Here is a 25,517-nt window from a genome sequence, read left to right on the forward strand (position 1 = left end):
TTGGCAATGTGAGCATCACAAGCCCATAGCGACATACATACAAACCACCTAAGGGATCCAAGAGCATCAGCACAACCTGTATCACCTGAAACAGCTTTTCCCTTGATGCAAACTCGTTGCTTAGTTTTGGAGACAGCCAGGAGAGGGCAATAGCTCCTCATACACGGGAAAATCAGCTTTTTATGCTGGAGAATATAAGCCCTGAGCAGTAGGGAGCTGTTAAAGGCTGGGATGTGGAAAGAGCTACACCTGCAGTGCCTTTGAACCAAGTCTGAGCAGGGCTTGTCCTTAAATTTTGCACAGGGGCTGCTTCAGCTTTGTGAAACGAGTCGTACATAAAGGGAACAGAGTGTCCTGTGCTGCCAAATTCATACCTCTACGAAGCAAAACGAAGGCTCGAGCGCATCAGGAGAGGGATATTCTTGCCTCTCTGTCCCACGACAGAATTACCAGGCTCCTCGATCAGTTTGAAACGCGGAAAACACTGATTTTGATTCTGGAGTTGTATCCTTTTCTGTTCTGCTTCTCTGAGGAGGCTGGGTAATAAATCAGAGTTCATTTATTAAATAACTAAGCAACTAACCATTTTTAGGTTTTGTCTGAGATAAAAGGACACACACAAACTTTCTCTGCACTGCAGGATGGCACAGAACTGTGAGCTCTTCACTGAAGTTTCTGGTCCTTTGGGAATAGTCATGACCCTTGTATGTACAAGTGTGAATGAGTTGTTAAGCACCAAATCTCTTTTCTGAAATGTCTGGAAGTGAAGGACTCTGCTCCTGTGACATCCAGACTAGGTGAAGAGCAGGAAAATGCAGTGCAGAGCAGAAAAGCCCATGAGCAACACATAGATTTCAGCACAAGCAACACCACGCTCCAGGTTTAGAGCAGCCCAATTCTATTAGACCTCTGTAAGAAGGACGCTTCCGCAATAGAGATTTTAATGGACTATTATACATGCACATCACATTGGTTGAGAACGCCTTGTGAATTCTGCTCTGTAAGCCAGATAGAGGTGGCAAAAATAAGCATTTGACTGCAGTTCTGTTTTCCCTTAATGCTGTTGTCAGATGCTCCAGCGAAGAGCTCCTCGACCGTTTGTTCAAGAAGAGCGTTGTCACTGAAGCAGAGGTAATCTTCCTTTCTCATTTGAAAGTCCAGAATTGGTGGGTACCACCAGAGTACCTTCCAGCTGCATTTTCCTTTTTGAATATCTAGGGGTTTTGACCAGCAGAATTGCATGCAGCCCAATACAGATGATATTTGCTCTATTATCGTCACTCATTTGCTATCTGTCACCTGGAGCTCCTGTATCTTCACTTGCTTAATAACTCTTTAACCCCTCACAACTGTACTTCTATCTACTCCCTTTCTGTCTCCAAACCAAAGAGTGGAATTACAGTTTCCAAGAGCTTTTCTTTTTTTAGATCCTTGGTGCTCAAAATTCAAAATGTTTCTCATCTCCCATCTAGTAGCCAGGTGTCCCATATTTATTGGTTAAATTGTTTTTTCATTGAAATACTCAGAGGAAAATATCATAGCTTCATGGAATTGTTTAGTTTGGAAGGGACCTTTTGAAGATCAGATGTCAGGTAACACTATAAAACATTGAAGGTAGAGGACTTCCAAAGCTGAAGTTAGCTGTAAATCTTCACTCCTTGTTCAGTCATAGCCAGATTGGATCTACACATGGTCAGGAAAATAGGTTTACAGCATAGTTTTAAAATCTATTTGTATTTTAATGTGTTTGCCTGATTTACACCAAGTCAGAGCTGAGTCTGAGTTAGATAAATTAGACAGTTGACAAGGTTCATCAAATATGGGAATTTCTGTACCCCTTTTTGCATGTTTGTTGGGTCAGGGTTTTTTTTTTTTTTAAGTAAGAGTTTTTTCACATAGAGAAGGCTCCACCTGGGCACACACAAGGCACAGCTTTGTTCCACAGGCTAATGTTTCGTTCATATCTTATTTCAACTGCAAGACTAAAACAAATTCATTCTAGTTTTAAAAGTATTTCTAGTTCAATCTCTCCCTCTCACATATATTAAAAATGGTGGAATCAGGCACTCTCTTGTTTACTATTAATGATTAATAACTGTTTTATAATTGATTTATTTTTTAGGTCAAATTATATATCAAGCAAATTTTGGAAGGAATCAAATATCTTCATGACAACAACGTCCTTCATTTGGACATCAAGGTAATGTGCAATGGCCGGTCCAGCTCGTCATAGCCTCTGGTTGGTCAGGGAACGGGCATTCTCTATTTGAAACATTCTTAATTACAACTGAAAATCTTGCCTGCTCCCAAGAAAACTTTCTCCCTTTTTATTTTATTTCATTTACTAGCCGCTCAATATCCTCATGGTTTATCCTGAAAGGGAAGACCTTAAGCTCTGCGACTTTGGATTTGCTCAGAACATCACACCCTTTGAGCCCCAGTACAGCAAATACGGGTCACCGGAGTTTGTTGCCCCAGAAATTGTTTCTCAGTCACCAGTGTCAAAAGCAACCGATATCTGGTAATCTGTCTTCTTTCTAAAAAGTTTTTACCCTAGATGGCCTGAATTTCCATTTATTGTTAATAAGTAAATGGGATAGAGATAATAACATGGGAAACGGAAAGTGAACGCTGAGAATTCAAAACCCAACAGGGCTCTTTAAAGCTCCTTTTGTCTATTTGTTCAACCAAAATTGAACTCTGACAGCTAATTAATGCAAAACAGAATCTTAGAGAAGATTATCTCAATTAGAGGCAGCGACTAAGGCGGATGATCCTAAGGGCTTTCTAGGAAAGGCAACCAAGCCCCCAAAAAAGTATTTTGAGTCTTCTCTTCTATCTGTGCTTTAAAAATGGAGGGTTACTTAAGAACAATTTTTAAAGATGTTGAAGGGGAAAAAATTGAAGGGTGAAAACAATAGCTTCTGGGATTTGTTTTCTTTGGAAAGTTGAGGAGAAGAAGGTGATCTTACTGTGCCAGGGTGTCTAGTGGCAGAAAGAGGGGATGTGTGCTTGAGACAGATGGATAAATAATGATGAACATCTGACATTTGTGCTCCCTCTCTCCTCAGGGCTGTGGGAGTCATCACATATTTAAGGTAAATTAGAGTTCTTAGAAAGATTCATTCAATATCCCTGTCAGTAAGAGCCCTCCAGTACCTTTGACTGAGGGACTTGGGTGGAGCATTGGGTCCTTCTATGAAGAAGACAATTTCTTTTGCAGTTTTCTCCTTTATTCACTCTTTGGTTGCCCAGGGCTTTGGTCATTGTCCCTGCTTGAAGACCTGATGCTGCTCTTCTTGCAGTTAGAGATGAGAGTGGTGGATGAAGTTCTGTCTTCCCCTTGTCTGTTTTAGCCAACACCCTACTTCAGCTCTGCAAAATCAAACCCTTAATTCCTTAGATGAAAGGAATAGAGATAAATAATTCAGTTAAGCGCCACGTAATACTGGAGTGAAAGATGCTGTATTAGTGGACGCATTGCTCACAAGCACCCGAAGACCCTCAAGCATTTTAAAGCCCCATGTAAGCATTTGTGCTTCTGTCATTTAAACAGGAGATAAAAGTCTAAAGTCTGTCTCCTTTTATTTTCCGGTGTTCAATAAATAAGCCTAACATGCAAGTCTCCGTTTGCTGGGGAGAACGACAGAGGAACCCTTCTAAATATCCAGGATGGGAAAATTTCATGGACCATTCCTGATTTTGCTCACTTGAGTGAAGATGCAAAGGACTTTATAAAAGGGATCCTACAGCAGCACCCCAAGTGAGTGCACTTTTGTGCTTCCAACAGCCAGTGTGCAAAGATGTTGGTGTCTCAGCAGGCAGAACGGAGCTTGTCAGAGCTGCGGTCATTTTGAAATGTAGAAAACTGAGCAAGATGTGGTGCGTTAGGACCTAATCCTTCTTTGTTATTCCCCATTACCCAAAACACAAGCTGGCAATTAGCCAAATTGGTCTGTTTCTAGTATGATGATGTCCTTACTCCCTGGCTCCCCGAGACAGATGAGTTTCTGAAATGATATAGAGGAGTGGGAAGAGCAAGAACTTGTACAGAGGCAGATATGCAAGAATTAAATTATATTAACCACATTCATTAAGCAATTTCAAGTAGAAGAGGCGGCTTGAAGGCACGTTTGCAGGCACTTGCTTTTTAATTTCATTTCTATTCTTTCTGCCTGCTGCCAAAGCTATTTTTCTCTGGCCACCTGCAGAGTCAAAGTCACTCTTAAGGCTGTTCTTGACACCCTTGAACGGGCTCCATGCAGAGTGCCATGGGGTTTTGCTTGAGATCTGCAGAGAGTCTTAGACTGCAAAAGTAGGATTGTTTCACCCCAGGGGAAGGAAAACTTGTGTTGAAAGCCTCTGTCTGTCTGTTCGGCTTCTCAGCTCTAAAATAGCAACCTAAGAACACACAGAGAAGTGTCCACGTGAAGCAAGCACCTTCAGGAGGATATTGTGGTTGCTGTTGGAAATGACTTGCTACTAAAATGGTGATCTTTTCTTTTATCAGGGCCAGACCTAGTGCTTTGGACTGTCTTTCCCACAAATGGTTCACGGTAAGTCTGTCCTGGTTTTTCATTAGAGTCATTAAAAACATTGAGGCGGGAAGATACCTTTGGAAGGACAGCTCTTAAAGCTGCTTGATATTATTTGGTCATTTATTTTTTCCTCTTCCAAATAAAATGATTCTACAATTCTATGATTCTACTTTCTGTCCTATAGAGGAGCTCAGGCATCACTCTCCAGCAAGAGGAGACACATTGGTGTTTACATGCCGAGATACCTTTCCTTTCAAAAGATAAAGATTACTACTGACATGAGCAGATGTAACACGACCGTATAGAAAGGAAACTGTGGCTTTGCAGAGCAAAGTTATGTTTTTTATTCTAAAGTCTTAAATTGCTAAGCAGAAGAGCTAAAAATTGTCAAAAAAAAAGATATTAATTTAATGACATGCATTGAACAGGGCTTGATTTTATAATTGTAAAGCTGAGATTGTCCACAATTCAGCCATGACAAGATTGTAGCATTTGGTTTATTGTAACTTGTCTAAATTTAAAAATTCTGGAGGGAGGGAATCCTGAAAAAAAAAAAACCCTCAAGAAATGAAGTCGAGATTTTTTTTAAACTATTATTTTCCTCTTACTCCTCCTGGCAGCATAATCTCCCCCTCGAAGCAGCTCATTTCATTAATACCAAGCAGCTCAAATTCATCGTGGCCCGGAGCAAGTGGCAGGTGAGTTGGCCTTAATCTATGTTGGTTCTTTTTACTTATATATATTTTTGAATACATTAGCATCTTTTAAAGTCTATCGGCCTAGGACAGTGAGCACAGCAGAAATCTCATCTTGGCTATGAACAGGGAATGAGCCCAGGAGAGAGTGGTCGATGGATGTGGCAGAAATAATTTATCTAGGCTTTAACTGCCTGGAAATCATCTGGTCTAATGCAGGTGCCTGTAAGACATGTGGTTGTGTCTGAATTAGGTACCTTCAGCTGCTTTTGCAATTAGTACTGAATTACAAACAAGTCCCAAGAAGATTCCTCTTTTTCTGAAGTTCTCTAAAATAATCAGATTGATTGCCTTCTTAAAATACCTATTTCTTTCTGTTGGCTGCTCAACTTCAACTGAGATGTCCCACATGGCAGAAGTTAAGAGCAGATGAATCCTACCTCCTACAGTATCGTCGGTCCTTCTGTTGGCTTAAATCACTGCAGGTTGTACTGCAGTCAACAGATTTAAGGCTATTTGTTCCAGCTAGGCTTTCATCTGATGTGTTCCATTAAAAACTCCTATTCCATCTGCTTTGAATGGCCATTGTCTTTGAAAATCTCAAGCAGGGTCCTGCTTTCCTGTTCACAACAGCAAGTATGTCCCCTGAAGTCAGTGTAGTTCCACCTTTGTGAATGAGAGAAGACTTGGACAGCAAATGAGGGCTAGGCTAACGATAGGTACAAAAGGGTGGGAATATGTTATTAAATTAGCTTGTGTGGTATTTAAGAGGGCAGAAGTTCATTTTGATATGCTTGCTTTACCATACTCCAACCACGTTCCCATCTGATGGTGCCATATTCTGGTTTGCTTTCCAGCGGTCTCTGATGTGCTATAAATCCATACTGGTAATGCGGTCTATCCCAGAAATCCTAGAAAGGACTCATGACAACACCTCCCTGGCCATCTCCCGACATCTTATTGAAGAAAGCACTTCATCCAGTACCAGTGGCTCCTCTTCAGACAACGAGAACTCGCATTTCCCCAAGAAGAGGCACTTTGGCTCTACACCCGAACTGCACTTGTCCATATTTGATGCACCAAGCCATCAAGAGCCTCCAAAACATGCAAGCAAGGAGAAGCACTCCAAAATTTCCGTCCCTCCAGTAAAACCCATGAGGAGGAAGTATGCGTCAATGAAAGCTGAGGTGGGGGACAAATCGCCTACAGAAAGCAAAGAGCTCACGGCAGGTATCTTAAAGGAGAAAGAGGAAGGGTTCCATCCTAGACTTCGAGATGAAAGATCAGAACAATCCCAAAGAAATGGTGCTGCTGAGCCTTCATCAGCAAGGACTTCTACAGACAGCACACCGCATCCAGGCCAGAAGGAAAAAACAGACGTATTTTCATCTGATAAAGACAGAATCGAAAAGGCTGGGGATGGGACAGAAAAGCCACCTGTCTTTGTTCCTAGACAGAGTGTCATTAAAAGCACTTTCTACAGCCAAGCAGCTGAGCTACCTGCAAGGGGACCTTCCTCACCAGGCAGGGAGTTCAGAAGGCAACTGGACAGAGCCAGAAGGACTTTCCGGAAAGCTGGATATTCTAAGGTGCCCCTCAGCGGTCTCCGTGAACCCCTCCTAGAGCAGTTCGAACTTGAAGAGGAAGAAGGAAAGCCTGACGATGGAGACAATCACAGGGAAAGTCTGCTTGGTTCCTTGACCAAATCAGCTTCATTTGACACTGCAAGGAAACCACCGCATCCTGCCATTGCTGGTGCTACCCGAAGCCGTTCCCTTGATGACTACAGGCTGAGAGCCTCAAGGTCAGTGAGGGAACAGGATATTTTGGAAGAAGACACTGATATAATGCCACAGGAAAGTTGTCCTGAAGGCAGTGACCACTGCGACATTTCCGCGGAGCCTGGCAAGGGATGTTCTGTGGACACATCGAAGCAAGAGGACTTCAGGAGAGGCAGCAAGGTTTGTTCAGAAAAGCAGACCCCTCCTTCCACACAATGTGAGGGTCTCGGATGCCCAGCTGTTTCTGTGCAACAGCTGGAGAGTCTTCCAGTGTCACCTCACAGGAGCGAGAATAGGACGCATCTGCTGAAGAAGTCAAAAGCTACTTACGTGGAGGAGGAAGTTGAGGACATGGAAGGCAAAAGGCCCATTCTAACTGCCCGGTCCTCAGATGTGACGGTACCATCAGCTCAAAAACATGACAGCATGGAGGCTAAATCTTCCCCTGACACTGATTTTCAGGGGGGCAAACAGTCCATTTCAAGTCTCACAGGGTCAGAGGCCACCTCCAAGTCAGCCCCTATGAGTAAGGAAGGCATGGATCTGCCCCAGGAGTCTGCTCACAGCACCGACACCCACCCAGATCTCAAAGGTGGAAGCTTCCTTATCAAAAGGACGGCCCCAGTTCCACCTTGGAAAGACAAAAGGCAGAAACATTCACAGCAGAAGCCTGCTCACAGCATTGCCAAGTCTGATCTCCTGGAGCGTGAAAGCTCTGCTGTTTTAACAGGCCCACAAACAGAACCCGATTCACTTCAAGTATGTAAAGACAAAAGTCAAGAGCTTCCTGATCAAAGCATCCCAGCAACTACTGCCTTGGAGGGCAAGCAGCCAGGAACTCTAATGGCTCTGCGAACAGCTGATGGAGGTGCCCATCAGAAGCTGGAGACCTATAAAGAGGTGAGATCTGCTGTCCTGGAGGATGAGGGACCAGGTATTGCAGCAATCACTCCACTGTCAGCCCATGATGGTGAAAGCCAAGTGCACAAGAGGGCTCCTGTTCACGTAGACAAATCATCAGCCATCCTGAAGGGAGAGCAGCTCGCTATTCCAAAAGTCTCACCACCAAAATCAATGCCAACTTTGGTCTCCAGTGAGGCATGGCAGACTGAAAGGGAACGACCAGCTCACAGCAAGGAGAAGCTTGCTGCTCTGAGGAGTGAAAGCTCAGTTGTCACAGAGGTTGTTCCCAGTTTGGCCCATGAGGCCGAAATTGAGGGAGCTGGACTGCAGAAGGTTTCTGAAGGCAGTGGGACTTCCATTTTGGAAAGCAGACACCCAACTAGAACTGCTTCCACCCAAAATACTGGCCTCCCTTCAGTCTGTGAGAGTGAAAAGCCAGAACATCCAAAGGCATCACTTAGCAGTGAGGTGAGATCTGTTGTGACAGCAAGTGGGAGCCCAGCAGCTGGACAGACTATGCCTGCTCCTTTCTCCAAGGCTGGACATCAGGCGTTTGAGCAACACAGGGCTGCCTATCTGGATGGCAGAGGTTCTGCTGCTCTGGAAGGTGAACCTCCAGATGTCCTAACTGCTTCACAACCAGAAGTTGCTCCAGCTTCAGTCTATGAGCCAGAATATGAGGAACATCCAAAGGTTTATGGTGAAGGTAGAGGTGTTTCCTTAGAAAGTGGAAGCTGTGATGCTGGAAAAACGGTCCCACCATCGCTCCGCAGGGATCAAAGTCAGGAGGTCTCACATCACAGGTCGTCATTTTACAGTGATGAGGAGTCTGCTGTGCTGGAGGGCATAGTGGATGAGATGGTTTCCCTCTCTGAAGAGATGGATGTTTGGGCAGAGTCAGTTTCTGGTGAGGAGGAACGCAGAAAGCACATCTCTCCTCCCACAGAGATGTTCTACAAAGGCCCACGTGGCCAAGAAGCCACAGACACCTCCTTCCCTTCTGTACAAGGGGGTAAAAGAGAAGTCGTCTCTGAGCTACATGACCTTGCAGAATCCTATCTTGCCCTGAGTGAGGAGTCAGAGGTATTGGAAGGGCAGAGAGCACAGACAGTTCCCCACGAATGTGAGGATCTGGAGGACTTAGCTTTTGAGACCCCACCTTCTAGCCAAGTGAGCGTTTCCTCAACAGAGAGCTTGGATGTTGGGAAAAGACCCAGTCAAGTGTCAGTGAGCAAGGACACTGGTAAACACCCAGAAGTTTCTTTAGTGAAAATCAAAGACCTGTCGGATGAAACACCCAGTCTTGGCAGCGGAACTCCAAAATTTGACATATCGGAGGTAGAGCCTGCCTATTTGAATTTCTCTGACTTGTATGACATTGTCTATTTTCCATTTGAATTTCTCAACTATAGAAAGCCTCAACCCAAACCAACTGGTAGACGGTTTATACCTTTTGGTGAAAGGGCAAGGTCACCTCCTGTGGGACATTTGCATAAGGATAAAAGACTCTGCATCAGAGAAGAGGCAGAGGACAAGAATAGGAAGAACCATTTGGAAATATCTGAGGATTCAAAGGCAACTAACTTATTAGCCATGGAGAAAGGGGCAGAGGGTCACAAGGAAATGTATGGCCTCCAAAAGGACTCAAGTGGTAAACAGAAAAGCTCCTTCTACAACAAGCCAGGACTCTTCAAGCCATATGCAAGGTCTCGCTCCATGGAGCTGTCAATGGAGCAGAGTCTGAAGAAGAAAGTAAAAGCTTCTGTTGCCCATATTTCAAGAATCCTGAAAGGAAAGACATCTCCTGAGCCAGAGGCAGAGGAAGGTAAGTATTTTACTCTGTGCCTTCGTAGATTTGCTGCTATAACTGAGCTCTGCTAAGTCTGCCTTTCCTTTCTCCCCAGCATATCTGAGGCCGTGGTTAGATGGTCATTGCACAACTGGCAGTGGTAGGTTATGAAATTATCTGTCTTTCCCACCAGCTCTCTGTTACTGACTCACTTTAGTGCAAAGTCAGCTGGGTTAATCTGCTGATGGAAGTGGCTTAAATTCCCCTGTCTGAGTTTGTATAAAAGCAAATCAGGTCTGGATTATGCTTTCCTTGCTGAAGTTTCTTCTGCAGTTACTATCTGACCATGGAAAATCCTTAAAGCGACGGGGAGATGTTGGTGAAGTCACCATGGCTACCTGGTGCCATCCCTGGAGACATCCCAGGCCAGGCTGGACGGGGCTCTGAGCAACCTGAGCTGGTGTAGATGTCCCTGCTCATGGCAGGGGTGGCACTGGATGAGCTCTGAAGGTCCCTTCCAAGCCAAACCATTCTGTGATTCTACCTAAGTTGATGACACTGGACAACAGAATCTGTCCTTTCTTCTCTGCCATCCCTAGATACGTCCTGTCCTTCCAGGACATCATTCTGTTTGTAGTAGCTCTCACAGCCTTCCCTGTTGACTGAAGGCTCGTTAATAAGGAAACCTGTGACTGCTGAGCTATTTGTGTGCAGAACTGTAAATGGATGCCACCGGGAGAAGGATGGCCTTGAATGACTTCTCATCCTTTCTCAAAACAGATTTTGGTGAGCTGGGAAGTGACGCAGTGGAAAAAGAGCTGTTAACAGGGGCTGAAGGATCTCTGAAGAGGAAATCAGCACTCTCTTCATTCAGGTTTTCAAGCCTCATGCCAAAGGAGAAAGGTATTGCTGTCACATAAGTTATCAGTTGGTTTTATCACGAAGTATCACTGATGAAAATGACAGTGCTGTGGGAGGCCAGTTTCTAAGGATGCATCTGCAAGGACTGTCTTGAGATGACCAGGAATGACTCCTACAATACAAAACAGTTTTCTCTGTTTACACGATAGCTATGTCCTTGCTAAAAATGTCTTCTTGGCTTTGAGTGCAAATTGGAGCCAACCTCGCAAAGGCATTAAATCTATGTGTGAGAAAGAGAATAAATGGAGTATCCAAGGGTGGGATGGCAGAAACAGGGAATTGTGAATTCCTACACTCCATGTGTAAGGGCCAGACACGCCACTATAGATCTATGGAATCAAAAGTGGTGGGGCAGCCCCTAACGTGTGTCAGCAAGGCTGAACTTGCTTTTGCCCAGGCAAGTTTCCTCTTGCCTCTAGCAGGAGGGATCTATGGAGCATTTTCTGAGGTCAGGTTAATGTCCAGTATCCAGCAGAGCCCAGCCAAGCACTGGTGTGTGTGTCTGGTGGGTCCTGGGTGCTGCGGAGAAAAACCCCTGGAGAAACACAGAAGAAAACCTGAGCTCCCCCTTTCCTATGGAGACAGCAGCAGATTTGATGCTCTGTGGGGTTTTTTCCTCCTTCCATCTTTTATGTCTTCTCTCCTTCTGTGTTGTCTTGACCTGATCCCCTAATCCTTGAAATTCCATTATTTAGTTTTGCCTCCATATTTAAGCTAGGCCAGAAGAAAACTCCTGCTGTGACATTCTCGCTCTCTGAGATGTTCTGCTGCCTTGGCTGTACCTGGAGGGCTGGGCAATGCAGATGTTTCCTGTGGACCTTCCAAGATAGAATCATAGAATCACAGAACCATTTCAGTTGGAAGAGACCCTCAGGATCATCGAGTCCAACAATAACCTAAGCTAACTCTAGCACTAAACCAAACACCTCCAGGGTGTTCATCCGGATCCATCCAGATTATCAAGTATGAGAAGTTCATGCATCCATGGGGCTGAACAGGGCTGCGTGCCCAATGCCCAGGGGATTCTCCAACCCATGGCCAAAGGAATGCCAGGCCATGAATAAAATCTTCTTGACCCAATTAAAAATGCATTCTGATGTCCTGATGTCCACTTATGTTCAACGTAGCCCTCCTGGCCACTCTGAATCACTGTTTTTTCCTCTGCTCTGCAGCACCTTCGTTCGTTGAGGAGCTCATTGACCAGGCTGCTGCCCTCGGACAGTGTGTGACGCTGTCATGCCGGACGGCAGCTCAGTCTTCCCTGCACATCGACTGGTTCAGAGGTGAGGTTGGCAATACTTTAGGGAGTCCCTAACCTCTGGGACAGGGGTGCAGGGAGGGTTTGAGACACCTTGGTATGAATTCGCAGGGTACTTATCTCTCCTATCTTCTGCTTTCCAGATGGGATGCCTGTCCACAGCAGCAGCCGGATCCTCATCTCGGCCACGCTCAAAAACTTCCAGCTGTTAACTATTCTCTCTGTTAATCCTGATGATTTTGGTATTTACACCTGTGTGGCCACGAACTCCCTGGGCTCAGCATCCACCTCTTGCATCATAAGAAAAGCAGGTGAGAGAAGTAGCTATAGGTGTTACAAGTATTCTGCCCAAAAATGTGACCTGTAAATATCTGTGAGGTGAGATTTCTGTAAGTAGGTTCAGAGGACAACCTCTCCCTTGCCTGCTCCAGTCCACAGCCCTTGCTGTCTGGTAGCGTGGCACATTTTGCAGGGTTCATTCCCACTTCTTTACTCTTTAGTCTCTCTCCTGGATTCAGAGCCACTCCAGAAACCATGTGATTCTAGAACCAGACTACAAAATCTTAATACTGAGTTTAAATTAGTCATGGTCAAATTGCTGTTCCACTAGGGGGGGTGTGTGTATATATATATATATACAGAGTGTTTCACAAAGATGAACCCAATTTCAAAGCAGTATATTTCACTATGGCAATATGTTACAACTGCATAAAAATTTACAGATGGTTTAATGAGTTATCAAGTTTTAATAACATTTTAAATTTAATTTAAACGCTCTATGTTCCCTCCACCTGCTATACAGACAACATCAAGACGATAGTTGAATTTGTCCCAAACAGCTCTCAAAGTGTCTTCTTCCACTGATGTCACCACTGCCATGATTCTGATTTTGAGCTCATCCAGATTAGTCGCTAATGGTGGCACAAAAACACGGCCTTTGACATATTCCCACAAGAAAAAGAGATGCAGTGATTTCAAATTTGGTCCGTCTTTTTGAAATACCCTGTATATACATAAAAAGTACACATTTATATATGCAAAAAGAACCTTGTAACTGAGAATATTTGTAACTGAGAAATGCTGGATGTAGAGGTATGTCTCACAGCAGGGTTATTTCTAATAGTGATGGGGTTTTGTGTGTCCTCTCGACAGAGGTTCCTCCCAGCCCTCCACCCCCTGACATCGTAGAGGTCTACAAGGATGGAGCGCAGGTGGTCTGGAAACCTGTGGAAACCAACATCCCCATCCATTACGCCATCCAGTGCAAGAGCGAAGGTAAAGGGGAGCACTGCTCTTACGCTTTGCAGGGAACATCCTGATTTATATGATCTCTTCACCAGCTGGATATTTTATTTTCATTCAGAAACAGCCTGATTTTAGCTCCTTAGTTTAGAGTTAGGAAAGAAATTCATTCAGGTGTCATTTGGCCATCTAAAAGTTAGATATGCTGGCTAAATCAGCCTGAAATATGCATATTTATACAGAGGCTTTGCTAAAGTGTGAATCAAACCAGGTCACATGAAAGCTGTCACCAAAAAGTGAATAGCTACAGAAGAATATTCATGGCTGGTGCCATATACACGGTCCTGAGTAATCCTCTCAAATTACAGTTTTGACAACATTATACACTAACAATGCCCAGAAACAACAATCAGCAGACAACATCATCCCATACCCAGGCTTTCCGTACAGTCTGTGGAGAAAGATGGTCCATCAGAAAGGCAATTCATCCTGTGCTTAACAGCCGTGCTTTCTTTTTCCATCAATTATGCGAGAAGGATGAGATAACAAAAGTTTGGCAAAACAGCACCATCCCTTTGATGTTCTCTTCCAAGGCTGGGTCCAGAGCCTGGTGAAGTCAGTGGATGTTTCCTTGTTTAATTCCGCGAACGTTGAATCAAATCCCCAAGCCTGTTCCATCCCTCTTGGGACTAATTTTGCTGTTGTTATTATGAATGCTGTGGCTGATGGTAATTTCTACTGCAGTCACACATACACAACCCTTTGGATTCAACTGCTCCATGTTCCTTCTTTTAATTCTACAAAGGTAAATATATTTCTTTCTGGATTAGCATGAACATGAGCAGAAGCTTTCCACCTTTTCACTCTGGAGCTGGTGTCAGTCACTTTTCCTCTATCACAGCTCTTTTATTGTTACTGCTTTTGGCACAACCGTAGGCAAGGCTTTGGAGAGGATACAAATGCAAGTTGTTCCAATTAGGAAGGAAAACAGGAAACAACATCTACAATCTTCCATTGCATTCTGTGTATGTGGGCAGGAACACACGAAGTGCTGCTTTGCTGAACAGAAGAGGGTTAAGATAATCAGAAAAAAAAAAAATCTTTGTTTTATCCATTATATGATAGTATGTTTTTACACACAGACACTTTTCTCTGTTTCTAAGCTGTAACTGCTCCTTCTTACCCATACACATGCCCTAATTCAACCAGAACCCTGCAAAATCATTGATACCTTTGTTTGGGGTGGTGACTTATTGTTTGTCCTATGGGTTGAGGCTCTCTAGCAGACTTATTTGAATGAAAGGTTTAATCTTGGGCAGTCTCATGGAATTTGAGTTCAGCCTTAAGCACAGCAGTGATGACAAAGGACGGAACACGGCACCACATGAAACTTTTGCTGGTGATTTTCTACTGCACACCTTAGTCCCATGAATAATGAGCTCAGGACAAACATACAACTTCAGTTTCCTGAGAAATCACTGGAGTTTGATAAAAGCTGAGTGAACTTGGCCCCAGTTCATTGGGTTTGTGGTGTTAGTGGATAGTTCTGTTCTGAAATCCTGCACCTCATGGTTTTAATTGGATTCGAGACAGGGCCAAAGCAGGGGTAAGAAAATGGTGATTTTGCAAGGGTTTTGCTTGAAGTTCTTGATGTATATTTGCATTAGAGCTTGGTGGTATTAATTTGATAAACTATACAAGAAAGTTTCACTATTCCTCTGAAACAATATTGTCATATCTTGGACTGATTAGATACAAACCAGCGGGTTTCAGAAGAGATAAGTTTGGTACATGTACAGCGAGTGGCACCATGCACAGAAATTGGCCATAGCGAGCCAGTTTTTCCTTCATTGTAAGAGATTCCACTGCTTTTACGTATTCCCAACACGTGAGCAAAGTTGACGGAAACAAACAAAACCCACCCACCCAACCAACCAACCAAAAAACCCAGCTAAACAAAAAACCCCAACATCCTGGTGTGACCGTCTTAAATGAATCCTAATTTCTTTTCTCTCTTCCCTTGGTTAAGATGGGGAGTGGACGACTCTTGCTGCTGACATCGCTGACTGCTGCTACTACACCAAAAACCTCTCCAGGGGCTTTACCTACAGCTTCAGGATAGCCTGCACCAGCAAAGCAGGAATGGGTCCCTACAGCAACCCCTCTGCTAAAGTGAAAATCACTGGGAAGGATCAAAAAGGTAAGATCAAATGCCAAGAAAACACCGTGTCTTTCCTGCATCAAAACAATTGCACCCTTTGGGATGTAAATCCAGAAGTCAGTAGTGAATGAATCAAGACCAATTCCACTTAGCTTGGGGTGGTTTAGGGGCTCCTCCTCTTTGGCTTTCCTATTTAAAAGTAAATTATTTTATCATTCTGGACACAGGGGAATATGTGTAAATACATAAAAAAGAAATAATAAAAAACTAACGATATGAAATACAAATAATATGAAAATATGTATGTCATTATTAATAATACGTAAATATATATAGACATATAATAATAAAATAAAAATCTGGAAACTATAGATTACCCACTGAAGACACACTCAGTTTTTGATGTGAGATCATGAGGAAACAGGTCTGGGACAAATAACGTGTTACTGGAGGCATTGATCCATTGGTGTAGATCTGCCGCTGGTGAAAGCCCTGGATCTCTTTGCTATGGATTCAGTCCTAAGTTCAGCAGTTAGTTTGCGTCCTGGTGTTTGCTACTGGGAATTATTACCCTACTGTGGTGATTTTTTCAGCTGTATTTTCTCTCTGAAGTAAGAAAAGCTCAATTTAGTATTTTTTTCACCTGTTTGAATACTTTGTAATAGTCACATATTTTTTTAAACTAAGAAATCCATAACTCCACAGCGAATATGTCCTTGTAGCAAAGGAAGTATCCTTTCTGCCAAGAAGTGGAAGGATCGTCTCACTGGAATTTCCTCCCAGTGGAGAAGATTATTCTGTAAAAATCAGTTCACAGAGATATTTTTAATTCACCTTAAATGCTCTGCTTTCCTTCGGCCCAGGATGTGTTAGCATATCTCAGTGTACCCAGCATTTCCAAGCAGATGCTTTAAGGTGTCAAGGGATGCTTTGACATTTCTGGGAGCACTCAGACACCACCACATGCTGGATCCAGAGCACCAAGTTTCAGCTGCTGTCCTGAAATATCTAACTAAAATAAGTTCCTTATTCTTTGTCAGGGTCTTACCATGCCCTGATGACTTGTTATGTGAGAAGATGAGAACCAGTGGCTGAGACATTTAATCATAGAACAGTTTGGGTTGGAAGGGACCTTCAAAGCTCCCCCAGTGCCCCCTCTGCCATGAGCAGGGACATCTGCACCAGCTCAGGTTGCTCAGAGCCCCGTCCAGCCTGGCCTGGGATGTCTCCAGGGATGGTTCAGCCACCACCTCTCTGGCCAACCTGGGCCAGGCTCTCACCACTCTCATTGCAAAAAATATCTTCCTCATGTCCGGCCTGAATCTCTCCTCCTTTAGTTTAAAACCATCACCCTTTGTCCTATCACAACAGGCCCTGCTGAAAAGTCTGTCCCCATCTTTCTTACAGGCCCCTTTTAAGTACGGAAAGGCCGCAATAAGGTGTCCCCAGAGGAGAGAGATCATAGCACACAACGTACAATCTACCTCATAGTGTGGAGCAGTCACACTGGGGAATTACTGGGTGGACAATCCGTTATCTGTTCCATTCAAATAGCGTTGGGTGCCACAGCTGGGAGACAACCTGCAGACTTTTCTGGAGAAAGCTCTGCTGTCACCTTTGCCATTGCTCACAGATAGTAGAGTGTGGCTCGGAGAGGCTCCAGTTTCCAAACGAGAGGTTTTCCCATGTAATACCTGTCGCTTTTTCTCTGCAGAGCTTCATGCTGCAACGCAGAACATCCCATCAGCTGCTACTGAAGAAGAGAGCGAAATAATCACACCATCTGAACCTTTCCCAACCTACCAGACCTACGCCTTCCAAACAGAGATAAAAAGGTAAATGAATCCAACTGAGCACTCAACCAGACAGAGGGAAATGTTGCATGTGGCTGGAGTTTAGAAGAGTCACTTTTATAAATTGGCTGCTTACCTCTTGTCATGGTGTTTTGTTGAAAACACCTTCACAGCGATACATATAAACCTGAGATCATTGGCCGAGCCATCTCCATCTTGGTTTGGTAGGATTCAGACGTGTTTTTTCTGGGAGAGCAAAAGGGCCTGTGCTGGGATCCAGGACAGACTCTTGGTATATTGTGAAGTGAGCCCAGGGCTAATCCGCTCATGCTGCACCAACCTTGGCTGCCACCAGTTTCAGACCTGAAGTTCGGATTCATCTTTCTCTGCCTAGAAGACAGGCTCCAACTTCTGCTGCCAACAGGGAGTAGTCCTCTTGCTTGAGTCAGGACAAGCCACCTTCTCTCTTTCCAAAGGAGATCAGCTCTCAATCCGGCACTTTAAAGTGACTGTATAATTTAGAGACACAGGAGGATGTGCAAACTGTAACAATAGATGCAATATTGGACCTGTTGGAGAGGGACCAGAGGAGGCCACAAAAATGATGTGAGGCTGGAACAGCTCTGCTGGGAGGACAGGCTGAGAGAGTTGGGGTGTCCAGCCTGGAGAAGAGAAGCTCCAGGGAGACCTTATTGCAGCCTTTCCATACTTAAAAAGGGCTGATAAGAATGATGGGGACGGACTTTTCAGCAGGGCCTGTTGCGATAGGACAAGGGGTGATGGTTTTAAACTAAAGGAGGGGAGACTCAGGCCGGACATGAAGAAGAAATTGTTGCCCCCGAGGGTGGTGAGAGCCTGGCCCAGGTTGGCCAGAGAGGTGGTGGATGAACCATCCCTGGAGACATCCCAGGCCAGGCTGGACGGGGCTCCGAGCAACCTGAGCTGGTGCAGATGTCCCTGCTCATGGCAGGGGGGGCACTGGGGGAGCTTTGAAGGTCCCTTCCAACCCAAACTATTCTGTGATTCTATGAATAACTCCACATTGGGCATGGATGACAAACACACCCTGGGATCCTGGTGGTTTTAAAGAACTGAAACTCCTGGCTCTTCCCGGAGCAGCAGAGAAGCTTAACTTGCCTTTGTGTTCCTTTGTACCAGAGGGCGTTTCAGCATCGTCCGACAGTGCAGGGAAAAAGTAAGCGGCAAGACTTTAGCTGCTAAAATTATCCCTTACTGGCAAGAGGACAAGCAGACTGTGCTCCTGGAGTACCAAGTCCTGAGGAAGCTTCATCACACGAACATCGCTCAGCTGAAGGGAGCCTATGTCAGCCCACGGCACTTAGTGTTGATCCAGGAGATGTGCGTGGGACCAGAACTACTCCATTCTTTGGCACTGCGGTAATAACAAGTGGAGGGAAGGGTTTTCCAGCCAGGGCTGGTGTACGGGGCAAATACTTGTTGCTTTCTCCTCTCAGATCACGTTCTTTCTCTCCATCTGTTCCAGTATGCTGCCTTTGCACTATGGATTTGTGATGCATTTGCTCTGCAACTTCTTGTGACATAAAAAAAATACTTAAGTTCTCTACAAGATTGGGGTAGGGGACAATTCAGGGCCACCCAGTTGAGAAGCTGAAAGCAGTTTAAAGTAATTGATATGAAACCCCCTCTCTGGCAACAAGGAGATTACCGTGGCTCAGGAAGCCACGTTTCTCCTCCACATCGTTTCCCACAGTGGCAGAAAAAGGAGCCGCTGAAATCCTCTGATTGAAGGACGGGGAATGGTGGGCATCAAATCTGCATTTTGATTTCTGCACGACCAGAGCTTTCTCTGACATGCAGCTCTGCAACCTCCTGAACTGCTTGCATCTGTAAACCTGACTCACAGTCTGGACCAGCCTTTCCATATACAATATATTTGCTAAATGAGGAGAGTTGTTTAGTCTTCTTGAGTCTCAAGGGCCTCATGGGATTAGACATGCAGGGGAGGACAGTGGTTGGTGCAGAATGGTGGTCTTGGGCATGTGGATAGGACACCTCTGGTTTCTATCCCCTTCCTTCTACCAGGACATCGTACTCAGAAGTGGAGGTCCGAGATTACCTGTGGCAGATCCTCAGTGCCATCGAGTACCTCCACACACACAGCATCCTGCACTTGGATCTCAGATCTGAAAACATTATCATCACCGAGCCCAACCTGCTGAAACTCCTGGATTTTGGCAACGCGCAGTTCTACACACAAGACAAAGTTATTACCATGGACAAGTGCACGGACTATGTTGAAACCATGGGTGAGTACATAGTTCAGCCGCAGCAACCTTGGCCTTGCACACATTCTGTGGTAAACAGAGACAGAGCCATCGGTCAAGGCAGCAGTTGGCCCCAGCAAGCAAAGCCTCCCAGGTGCTGCCCTCCAGTAACAGTGTGAGTTTGCTGGAGCAGGTACTGGTGACAACCGTCCCACCTGTATACCACAGAGGACAAAGCCAGAGGTCACGGCCAACGCCGCTCTGGCTGGCATCCATGTGTCCAGGGCTCGGGGTGTAGTATTACTGCCATTTGGCTTGATGTTCTCAAGGTTTCATTGCAGTCATCACCCAGGAGGGTGTCTTACTTCAGCTGGCTCCCTGGACTAGAAGCTTTTTCTTCTTTGCTTTTGGGAAGGTAGCAAAGCATAAAAGTACCCACTGTTCTTGTGCTGGTCTCTGCTTTGGAGGCGAGCTTGTCTCACTCTGGTTTGCTTCTCCAGCTCCAGAACTGCTGACAGAGCAAGGTGCCCTCCCACAGACCGATATCTGGTCCGTCGGAATCACAGCCTTCATCATGTAAGTCCGTCTGTCCTTCCCTGCCCCATGAGCAGCTTTAAAAGTGCAATTTCATGGTCATCAACCAGGGGAGATGTGTTGGCTCGGAGAGTTAAACCTCAGTTGTGCCCGCTCTCCCTGGCAATGCTGCAGAAGTCGGTGTGATGGAGGGTGTGGAGCTGGCTGCACCACGCAAGGATGCCCAGTCCCAGCCATGTCCCCAAGTAGAATAAGGAGGCTGTTTGACAACACCGCAGCTGCTGGTGTTTCTCACTCAACCTCATCTGAAAAGCCCCAACTTTAATGAGAAAATTCAAATTACACCAAGTGGAAAAGCAGGCAAAGTCACGAAACCCACTGAAGAACAGCGGCCTTTGGGATTTTGTTTTTCCATGTGATGTTTCTGTGCATCGTCATGACCCTTCTTTCACTGCTGGGTGGAAATTTGTGGGAGAAGGAGCATCTTGAGCAATGCCTTTCATGGTGATCTGTTCTCTTATTTTGGGGCAGGTTGAGTGCCAACTACCCCGTCAGCTCCGACGCACCCTGCGAGTTTCTGAGAATGACCAGGAAGGGGAAGGTGAAGCTCACAAAGTGCTACGCAGGCCTCTCCGGAGGAGCTGTGTCGTTTCTCCAGAGCACGCTGTGTGCAAATCCCTGGTAAGATGGTGTCTGCTCTCCCAAAAGCACATTCGGTGCAGGTCCTGGCTGCTGTCCCTCCTTTCTCTCCGTTTTCAAGGAGCCTCCTCAGCCAGCATGGATCCCCAACTGACCTTCTCACCTGTTTCTGCCCTAGGGGAAGGCCGTCAGCCTCGGAGTGCCTTCAGAGCCCATGGCTCCAGGAGACAGGCTTGGACAACAGGCAGCAAGCACTGGTTACCTTCCCTACCACCAAACTGAGGAATTTCCTCACAGAACGGGAAAAGAAAAGGGGCCTGCTGTGCTCCAAGTATGGCCTCATGATTGCACAGTGATGTGGGTGTAACGACAGATGTGAATTGTCTCCCCCTCCCCTTCTGCACTTAGTTTTTGGTACCAAAGAGTCCTGCCAAGTTGCTGTGCATCAGCTGAACTGGGGTAACTGCTCTCCGCGAATGCCATTTAGTATAACTGAGCAAATTAATCCATATTATGTACATTGCCACAAGGTAAGAAGAGAAATAAAGACCTAACATGGCTCAGCTGCCTGACGGTAACTTGACAGTACGTATGTCCCCTGGCTACACGCCTCCTAGAATAACCAGGAGAGATTTGCGTAGCCGTTTCTGAATGGGACTCGCTGCCAACCCCAAGCAGCTTTGAAAATCCTTCCCTGAAGTCAGAAAGACTCTGTGCATGCAAATGCTGGGCACTGATTTCTGCCCCTGGCCCCAGGACATGATAACCAGACACACTTGGAGATATTACTGCACTGGTCATCCCACAGCGACCACCACAGCAAGGTCTGAGTGACCGGTGGGTTTCCCACCTGCCTCCAATCCGAAAGAATTCAATGACCATTTATGACGGGGAAATAGAGAAGAGTGGAGCACTTTTTTGGGCTGATGTTAGACAGCAATGTATCTTCAGGCTTTGGATGTAGAAGTCCAATTAGATAAAGCCTTGGGCAACCTGGCCCGAGTGAATTGCTGACCTTGCTTTGAGCAGAAGGTTGGTCTAGAGACCTTCTGACCTCCCTCCCAACCTGACTTGTCCTGTGATCCCATGTCTTTGCCCAGCGCCAGGCACAAGGCTGGAGTGGTGGGGCTCTGCTGGCATCATTGGCAGCCACGCTCAGCACATCGCTTACCTGGCCAAATTCTCCACCACCCCAGTGGAGTGGGGCTTGACCTGAGGTTAAACACGGGGCTAGAGGAGAGCTCTTCTAGCTGTGGAGGAACAAGAGGCTGCAAAGGGAGGAGGTGTGTGGTATCTGTGTGGCAGTGGTACCACAGAGGAGATGTTAACCAGGACTTTTTGAGCCTCCTTCCCTGGAGACATTCAAAACCCACCTGGACGTGATCCTGTGCAATCTACTCTAGGTGACCCTGCTTTAGCAGGTGGGTTGGCCTAGATGATCCCCAGAGGTCACTTCAAACCCCAACCTTTCTGTGTGATTCTCTGTGAGGACTCTCTTTCCTGCCCAAGTGACAAGAAACAAGAGCCAGTCTCCATCAAAGCAGCCTCGTAGCTCGACCCTGTAGCAAAGTGTCTTTCCAGTTACTGATTAATTGCACATCTTCCTCATCCTTCTCCTGCAAGAGGCCATAGCTTGCTTGGCTTTGAGAAGAGTTAGTGTTCTCCCTGGGGTCCAGGTTGACCTTCCACATGCTGGTCTACTTGAGCACACCAGCTCCTGCTCTCTTAGAGCCCACGCCGCTGCTCGGTGAGCTGTGTGGCTCCAAGGAGGGTCACCAGCTCCTCCACGGGCACCTGCACTGTCATGTCTGCAGAGCTGACCGAGCTCCTCAAAGGTTTCAAGTTTTGAAAACACCACAAAACTTGTCTTTGGGGGCACGGATTTGAAGTCTCCCATTAGACCTGGATGACAGGCTTACCCATCGCATGGGATCTTACCCCTCACCTGTCTGACTGTATCTGCCTCAATCACCTTAAAAATGTGTTAAAAAACAAATATACAGAAACAACTCTTGAAGAAACCGAGCCATGACTTGGTGTATGGGCATATGTAGGATAGATGTTCCCTATGGCCAGCATGCTGGCACATTCAAGATGGTCAGGCGGTGGTGTGAGGGGTTCATTGCAGCTTTGCTTTGCTCCTCCTAAAAACCACTCTCCCATCCTGCCTGACTTCACCGCACTGTCATCCTGCCTGCCACGGGGTGTTTCTGCACATGCTGTGACCTGCTGGGAATAACTTGGCCACCAGACAGTAAAGGCAGCCATCGCAACAGTGACCGTGACCTCGTCACGTGCAGATGTTGTACCACTAAGAGAATTAATTTGCCACTTTGAAGCTGGGCTGCTCTTCTCTGGGAAGGGCATCTGCCGGGAGACGTGGCAGCAGCGTCACGGCAAATCTTGCGTGTTTTAATTCTTCCCAAAAATCCTGAACTTTCTTGTTCCTCTTTCTCCTTCAAAATCTGCTTTCCTTTATAATGGGTGGTATTATCTGTGTCATTGCTTTGTACTTATAACCTCAGTGTTCTTTTGAGTTTCTCTGAAGTGAATGATGTATCTATTGGTGCCGCTGAGTTTTTTCAGTTTTCCTTACAAGCAGCAGTAGGCGGAGGCTTTCTCAGAGCCGTGTCTGGCTGTGTTTAGAGGAACAAGGATGGGAAATCAGTTTCTAATGCATCACAGTTTAGTACTAGAAGTGATCCTGTTTTATCACATCTTTTCCAACATGTTTAACCCACATTGTTCCAGACTTGAAGAGTGCAGCCTCATGACTCCTTCACTTGCACAGTTGAGAGCAGGAATTGTAAGCGAGAGAGGAGAAGCAGGCACTGACTCGATAGACTGTAAAGCTTTGAAAATCAAAGTAATATTGTCTTCCCTATGCTCTACAGAAAAGAAAAAGAAGGTTTCAGGGCCAGGCTTCACGCTCAGTTCTCTTGGGGAATAGAGGAGCTACACAAGACAGATACTGCGATGAGGTCTGACCCCAGTGAACTTTTCAAGACCCTGGATTTCTCCTGATTTAAATCCTTTTGCAAATCCAATACAGTTGATTTTGGCACAGGCTGTTTCTTTACTCTTGCTGGTACACTTCGGAATGGAAAGCTCAGTGCCAGGGGACAACCCATCTAAGCATAAAAGTTAATTGCAGATTAACTCATTTGGAGCTTTCATACTCATCCAGATATGACTCAAATTAAGTGATTTTTATTTTTATTTTGCTTCTCACAACTGCATGCATTTGAGCATGTCTGAAGTCTTTTGTTAATAAGACTCAACACTGTCTGGTTAAATAAACCATTCTGACAAGGAAGTAAAGCCAGATATTTCTGCTTAATCATCGTCATTGGTTTTATATCCCTTTCTCCAGCCCAATCCATGTTTGTGCAGTACCCATCCCTCACCCCTCCAGTCTGCCCTGAGGTCCCTACAAGTGATATCCACAAATACCACTGTGTGTTAGCAGTGAACAACCTTCATGCAAACCATCCACTCAGAAAGTCCTCTTGCTGGAGTCCTGGAGTGAGGACATCGCTTGACCAGGATGCCACTGTGGCTCTGACCTGCCCAACTATCCCAAGGCATTCCTGGAGCTTGCAAAGATCAAACCATTGGCCAGGATGCGGGAAGAGCTCCAGCTTAATTCTTGGTAGCAGAGCAAAGAAATGAACCCATGGTTGACAAAAAAAAAAAAAAAAGAGGTGAGAGCTGTAGACGGAACATGGAAGTTATGAAAAGATGCTGGAATTGTTAATGGGAATATGAACTATCACAGTCAAGCTTTGTGCAGTTGCAGGTAGTTTTTGTTTTCCTTGGCTCTGCCACAGCTGCTTGATAATTTCTGCCTGAATGTTCTCCACCCCGAGGTGCTAATGCCCAGTCTGGCAATATGGGATAGTTTGCCCTTGACTTGCAGTTACAACATAACCCTGTCCTTTGCAGAACAAGCAGAATCTGGCTTTGACACTTGGACATGTGAAAATGTTTGTGTTTCATTCCTCAGTCATATGTAATCTCTGAAGTCCAAGGTTAGTGTCAGCGTTATAATCAATATGCAGGTTATAATCTGCACAGGTAAGGCTGTGATTTAACTTCTGTAAGGACTGATGGTGCCAGAGCCCTAATTATTGAAAGGAAAAAAAAAAACACAACAAAAAAACAACAAAAAAAAAAACCACAAAAAACCCCCCAAACAAACAAAGAAACAAAACCAACACAACAACAAAACAGAGCTTGCAGAACAGATTTTAATCCTGCACTGGATCCAGCTGATGTAACAGATATTTGGTGGCTCAGAAGGTCACAGTGGCTGCAGCCTGTAAGGGACCAAAGTGGTTTTCTCACACCTCACTTCGGTTTTCTAGCCCCTTCCCATCACCCCACCCCACTCCTACAGCCTCCTTGGGCCTTTGCAGACGACGGGGTCTAAATTTGGAAGGGGTGGCACTTTCCAGTAGATATTCTTCTGGGAACACCATCGGCCTGAGGGGCTTGAGGAGAGGGTGGGGACCACCGAGATATTAGGAGCTCACCCCCACCAAGGCTCAGGCACCGCACCCCAGCCAGCCGTCCCCTCGCAGGAGGGCAGATCTGTTCCCAGAGTCCAAAATCTGGGGTTTTGTGCAAGGATTTGGGTTAAGCGAGCTGGTTTGGTGCTGCGGGGGATCCTGGTTCAGCTGTATGTACCCAGGATCCAGCTGTGTTACGGTCAGGATGAATCCAGACGGACACACACACGAACAGCTTTTTTCATCCCCAGAAACTGTCCATAAGACACATGGTTTGAATGCAGAATCTCCTGCAGCCCTGGAAAGGCAGGTGACCACAAGCATTCCTAACTCAGATACATGAAAAGGGCGCTGTAGGTTATTAGTGATGTTTGCAGCTCCCTTCTCCTCCTGCTGAGATTGGCAAGATCTGTCCTTTACTTAAATGTGAAATGTGAAGGAGCTGTTGGTACGTCCTTGCTCAGAACATCCCACCTCTGCTCCCTTTGGGGATCTCATCAGATACA

General features: G+C 45.6%; 1 protein-coding gene across 12 annotated transcripts in view; it reads left to right on the plus strand.

The window, feature by feature from the left end:
* OBSCN (obscurin, cytoskeletal calmodulin and titin-interacting RhoGEF) overlaps positions 1–23,840 on the plus strand; it is a 197,991-nt gene extending 174,151 nt beyond the window's left edge. For all 12 annotated transcript variants that reach the window (XM_065628909.1, XM_065628914.1, XM_065628916.1 and 9 more), the window contains 20 exons: positions 304–504; positions 1,071–1,131; positions 2,123–2,200; positions 2,349–2,521; positions 3,072–3,098; positions 3,611–3,763; positions 4,511–4,556; positions 5,159–5,236; positions 6,091–9,742; positions 10,487–10,609; positions 11,800–11,910; positions 12,029–12,196; positions 13,038–13,160; positions 15,157–15,327; positions 17,003–17,123; positions 18,240–18,479; positions 19,146–19,369; positions 19,828–19,903; positions 20,393–20,542; positions 20,679–23,840. In XM_065628909.1, coding sequence (XP_065484981.1) covers positions 304–504; positions 1,071–1,131; positions 2,123–2,200; positions 2,349–2,521; positions 3,072–3,098; positions 3,611–3,763; positions 4,511–4,556; positions 5,159–5,236; positions 6,091–9,742; positions 10,487–10,609; positions 11,800–11,910; positions 12,029–12,196; positions 13,038–13,160; positions 15,157–15,327; positions 17,003–17,123; positions 18,240–18,479; positions 19,146–19,369; positions 19,828–19,903; positions 20,393–20,542; positions 20,679–20,856 — 6,154 coding nt within the window. In that variant the 3' untranslated portion in view covers positions 20,857–23,840. The remainder of the gene's footprint in view (positions 1–303; positions 505–1,070; positions 1,132–2,122; positions 2,201–2,348; positions 2,522–3,071; positions 3,099–3,610; positions 3,764–4,510; positions 4,557–5,158; positions 5,237–6,090; positions 9,743–10,486; positions 10,610–11,799; positions 11,911–12,028; positions 12,197–13,037; positions 13,161–15,156; positions 15,328–17,002; positions 17,124–18,239; positions 18,480–19,145; positions 19,370–19,827; positions 19,904–20,392; positions 20,543–20,678) is intronic.
* Positions 23,841–25,517: the final 1,677 nt, after the last annotated feature.

Source organism: Caloenas nicobarica, chromosome 2 (assembly GCF_036013445.1).
Source record: "Caloenas nicobarica isolate bCalNic1 chromosome 2, bCalNic1.hap1, whole genome shotgun sequence".
Classification (NCBI taxonomy): Eukaryota; Metazoa; Chordata; class Aves; order Columbiformes; family Columbidae; genus Caloenas; species Caloenas nicobarica.